Below are 5,444 nucleotides of genomic sequence, written 5' to 3' on the forward strand. Positions count from 1 at the left end.
CCACCAAAGGTTTTTTGGGACTGTACCTTAAGTACTACCTTAAGAGTCCTTAGGTACTACCTTAATGGTCTTTAGGTACTACCTTAAGGGACCCTAGGTATTACCTTAGTTAAACTTGAATTCGACCTCTCCTAAGCCTCGAGCCTTATTTTGTGACCCTTAAACCATGCCATTATGTGGTTCTCTTGTGTGCTCAAATGACCCACCAATGGTTTTTTAGGACTATACCTTAGGTACTACATTCAGAGCCCTTAGGTACTACCTTAAGGGACCCTAGGTACTATCTTAGCTAAACTTGAACTCAACATCTCCCAAGCATCGGGCCTTCCTTTGTGACCCTTAAACCATGCCATTATGCGGTTTTCTTGAGTGCTCAAGAGGTTCACTAATGGTTTTTTGGGATTGTACCTTAGGTACTACCTTAAGAGCCCTTAGGTACTACCTTAATGGCCCTTAGGTACTATCATAAGGGACCTAGGTACTACCTTAGCTAAACCTGAACTCAACCTCTCCCAAGTCTTGGGTTTTCCTTTGTGACCCTTAGACCATGCCATTATGTGGTTCTCTTGAGTGCTTAAGAGGTCCACCAAATATTTTTTGGGACTGTACCTTAGTACGTAATTGCTAAAAATGAAATTACATCATGTTGTAAGATATTTCATTTGCCTAATAATAATTTTTTATTATTTATAAAATTGGGTTGAATTTCAATATTTTTGAAAATAAGTCTTATTTATTTAATTGAAATATTTTTTTTATAGATAAAGTCACAAAAATCTTTTTTTCTAAATAATTTATAAAAAGATACTTTTCCCAATAAAAATTAAATTGAAATACTTTTATAAATAAAATTGTAACAATTCATTTCCTAGCAAAGGTAATTAAAAACCATTTTCTTATAAATTAAATCAAATTTCTCTTTTTTATAAAATTGTTTTTAATTAATTCTTTTAGTAACAATAAGTGTAAATAGATTTTTTTAAATAAAAAAATTAAAACCAATAAAATTATATCAAATCATTTGTTAAAAATAAATTAAAATCACTAATTCAAAATTGTTTTTAATAAAATCCTTTAAAATTTCTTGAAAACTAATTTTTTGAAATATTTTTTTTAATTAGTTCAATAAATCATTTTGCATAATTCTTGTCATTTATTTTATATATTATTGTAATTAGATTTCATCGTCATCTTTGTATATATTGATTTCTTCCTTTTACCTTAGTATTCATGATTAATTAATTAATTGTCATAATTTATTTAATTCGTTTAATAGAGACCGTAAGTATATGAGTTTAGAGTAATATTACGATTTATCACCATCTCTTCTCAATAAGTACGATGATTTAAATTCAATTTTTACAAACATGTCTTTTTTAAATAAGAAGTCACACAAAGTTTTTTTTTATTTTTTATTTTCCTTTTAAAAAAAAACTAGAATAAACGACGACTCCTAGTCTTTTTAAGAAAATCATTTTTTTCACAATAAAAAAACGAGTTTCACCGTTCAAGTGGGAACATACGTGAAAAATGCAGGTCCACACAAAGCCTATTAAATTTGAACCAATAAAAATAATTAAATACAACCTAAACGTTTTAAATGAAAATTTTGTACTTAAACCCATTCCACATCTTCTAGAGAAAGGTTCACACGTTTTACATAAATCATAATTAAATAGGTAGATGTTCCTAACGTTTTAAATATTCTTGGTTTCATTGAGACAATTTTGAATGATGTCAGCCAAGCCAATTGCCAAAGAGGAATGTATAAATTCCTAGATTAAAACAGGGTGTGGTGGGGATGTAGTGGGACGTGGGGGTTCATTATATTTATAATATAATAATATAATAATTTTACAAAATATTATTCCATTTTTATAATTAAATTATATTTATTATATTGACTTCACAAAGTTGAAATTACTTTATTTCTCAATATAATTGTCAAGAAAAATATTATAGTAACAAAAATAAATAAATATTTGTATGTAATTGCTAAAAATGAAATTAGATCATGTTGTGATGTATTATATTTTTACATGCATCTTCTAACAAACCCAATATGATTAGCAGGGTCTTATACAATTAGCATGATTAATGTGTTTTTATTGTCAATTATTATCTCAGTGAAGTCAACGTAGATATGTGACTATCATTGTACCATTATTAGCCTTTTAAATCAACTCATGTTTCACAAAAAACTTTAATTTGTTTTAAATCAACTCATGTTAAAAATTTGAAAATATTATTGCTATATAATTTGTTGTTGTGTGAAGATTGGCAAAAAAGCAGGAGTAGCAGTGTGGTGTTGTCCTTGCCTCTTGAACTGGAGGTTGGTTTCCCACTCCTCCCTCCCACGAATCCCACATGTAAAGCAAATAAAAGAGCTTTGTATACAACGGGTCCAAATCGGCGGCCCGGTCAGTTCAACAACAGTACGATGTCACTCTGGGTCATCTGCGGCATCTGCACACAAAAGTACACCACGGTTGTCTTTCACTCTCTCTGCCCATTCACTAATCAAACACGTGTATAATGATTTTAATGTTAGGACCCACTCTTATACACAGAACGCAACGTTTCTCTTTCAATGGCGTTTGGAAAATTACGTGCCTTGGCTATATAAAGAGGTCGAGGTTCAAGGTTGGAATACGTAAAATTCAGCGTTAAGAGATTGGTGTGAGATACATGGACTTCGCAAACGGTGAGATATCAGCTGAGCTGCTTCATGCTCAAGCTCATGTCTGGAACCATATATTAAACTTCATAAAGTCCGTGTCACTAAAATGTGCCATTCAACTAGGCATCCCAGACATCATCCACAACCATGGCAAGCCCATGACTCTTCCTGAGCTGGTTGCTAAGCTCCCAGTCCACCCTAAAAGGAGTCAGTGCGTGTACCGTCTCATGCGCATTCTTGTTCATTCTGGCTTCCTTGCTGCGCAAAGAGTCCAACAAGGTGAGGAAGAAGAGGGGTATGTGCTTACAGATGCCTCTAGGCTCCTTCTAATGGATGACTCCTTGAGCATAAGGCCCTTGTTGCTTGCCATGCTCGACCCAATTTTAACTAAACCATGGCATTATCTGAGTGCTTGGTTTCAAAATGATGATCCTACTCCGTTCCACACTGCTCATGAGCGGCCATTTTGGGATTATGCCGGCCATGAACCTCAGCTCAACAATTTCTTCAATGAAGCCATGGCTAGCGATGCTCGCTTAGTCACCAGCGTGCTGCTTAAGGAGGGCAAGGGCGTATTTGAGGGGCTGAACTCATTAGTTGATGTAGGGGGTGGCACCGGACAAGTGGCCAAGGCCATTGCTAACGCTTTCCCACATTTGAACTGCACCGTGTTAGATCTCCCCCACGTGGTTGCTGGCTTGCAAGGGAGCAAGAACTTGAACTACTTTGCAGGTGATATCTTTGAGGCAATTCCTCCTGCAGATGCAATTTTACTCAAGGTATACCCCAAGTTTCTCTTGTCAGTTACATAACGTTGTCCGGATCACAAAGAATAAGAAAGATTTTTAAAAAATGTTCAAAAAAGAAAAATTCATTCTACGTTGTCAGTCAGTCCGGGTTCAAATATGCTACAAGTTATATTTTATAGGGGTTCGGCTGGAAAAGCTAACTGAAATAAGGTCACACCGATTACAAAATATTAAGTGTCGAATTCATCATGTGGCTCTTTCATAGTTAGTTTTTATCCATGGACATGAATTGAATTGGATTTCTGGTGAAGCTTTCTCCATCGGAACCTAATTAAAATGTATTTAAGTGGATAAAACTCCTAGGAAATGATATATATATACTTCCATGTCTAACTGGAATTCAAATGACTAGTGGATACTGCACGACTGGAGCGATGAAGAATGCGTGAAGATACTAAAGAGATGCAGGGAAGCAATTCCGAGCAAGGAAAACGGAGGAAAGGTGATTATCATAGACATGATCATGATGAAGAATCAAGGAGACTACAAGTCCATAGAAACACAGCTGTTCTTTGATATGACGATGATGATTTTCGCCGCGGGTAGAGAGAGGGACGAGAACGAATGGGAGAAGCTTTTCTTGGATGCTGGTTTCAGTCACTACAAGATAACTCCCATTTTGGGTTTGAGGTCCCTCATTGAGGTCTATCCTTGATGCTCTATTTCTTTATAGTATGGCACATTTATGCGTATTTAATTCTCAAAGTCTGCTATGATTAAGATGGTTCTTGTTCTGTTTGATTGGGCAGAAGTACTGTTCATCCGTGTTCTATGAATTTCAATAATAATAATGAATTTCTTCATATAATCTATGTGTTTGTTTTGGAGTAATGAATTATTATTTTCTGTAATATTAAATTTGGTGGTTCATGGGAGTAGTATTAGGGTGCATGATTGTGTGCCTAAATTCTACAGGTTTAAAATTTTAGAAAAATTACTTGTTATTTGAATCTCATTCTTTATGTTTTTCCCTCAATTTATCAAAAAAAAAAAAAAAAAAGAAAGGGAAAAAAAAATTACCTTTCCACTTTATTAAACCCATCTGTAAGTTCAAACAAAGTTGGCTCATGAAATGGTTGTAGATTGAAATACGTGTTTGGTTCTCGAAAAATGTGAAAAATACAATGAAAATAAAATAAAAAGGAAAAATAAAAAATAAATAAAATAAAATAAAAATAAATTTTAAATTATTAAATTATTTTATATATTACTTTAAACTCATTTAATTTATTTTTCTACTGCTACATAAAGATTAAATAATTTAAAAATATATAATTTTTAATTAATTTTAATTATATTTAATTTTTTATATGGAGACCAAATATGAAAAATCATTTTTCTTAATAATTTTTTGTCCAATCAATTTTATTTTTTTAAACAATATTATTAAGAGATAGAAAAGGTTGAAATTTTCTTTTCAAAAGAAAACCTCTCCAAATCAATTATGAAAATGAGACTTTTAAAGGCTGAAAGTTTATTACACTTTTTATTTAAAGGACTTATTTTGTCTTAGTAAAAAAAAAAAATGAAAATGAGGATTAACTAAACCGTAAAGGTGATTTAAAGACAAGGATGCGAAGGGTGATGAAGAATGGAAAAGCCTTCAAAGTAAAAAAAGTCCTTCTCTTCCAACCATTTATATTGAGACAAAAGTGTAACGTAAATAATTTTGTATGTATTTTGGGATTGAAATCCATCGTTTGTATATTGTAGAGTACGTACATAATAGGCATGAGAAATTGTTAATAAATGTATATATTTTCCTGATTTCCTTGAATATATTATTAAGATATCTATGGATCAATGAAGAAATTTATTGTGTGGAGATTGTTGTTGAGAAAATACAAACCCTAATTTTGTGGGTTCCCATTTGTAAGAATTTTTTTGAAGTCATATATTTTAATGGAGTTGCAAATTGTTGGAATACTAAATAGAAGGAAAGTTTAGGCCACGTT

At 32.4% G+C, this 5,444-nt stretch overlaps 1 protein-coding gene across 1 annotated transcript; it reads left to right on the top strand.

The window, feature by feature from the left end:
• The first annotated feature begins 2,678 nt into the window (after positions 1 to 2,678).
• LOC100854823 (trans-resveratrol di-O-methyltransferase-like) lies at positions 2,679 to 4,299 on the top strand. Its single transcript, XM_003633201.4, has 2 exons — positions 2,679 to 3,459; positions 3,842 to 4,299. The coding sequence occupies exons 1-2, from the start codon at positions 2,689 to 2,691 to the stop codon at positions 4,142 to 4,144; spliced, it is 1,074 nt and encodes a 357-aa protein (XP_003633249.1). The 5' UTR covers positions 2,679 to 2,688; the 3' UTR covers positions 4,145 to 4,299.
• The last annotated feature ends 1,145 nt before the right edge of the window (positions 4,300 to 5,444 follow it).

The sequence above is a fragment of the Vitis vinifera genome, chromosome 12 (genome assembly GCF_030704535.1).
Source record: "Vitis vinifera cultivar Pinot Noir 40024 chromosome 12, ASM3070453v1".
In the NCBI taxonomy this organism is placed as follows: domain Eukaryota; kingdom Viridiplantae; phylum Streptophyta; class Magnoliopsida; order Vitales; family Vitaceae; genus Vitis; species Vitis vinifera.

Bases quoted from the DNA above. Each gene is read 5' to 3' on its own strand.
- LOC100854823 (XM_003633201.4), top strand. From the start codon at position 2,689: ATGGACTTCGCAAACGGTGAGATATCAGCTGAGCTGCTTCATGCTCAA. The intron at 3,460-3,841 runs GTATACCCCAAG...TCAAATGACTAG, and splicing joins CAGATGCAATTTTACTCAAG to TGGATACTGCACGACTGGAG.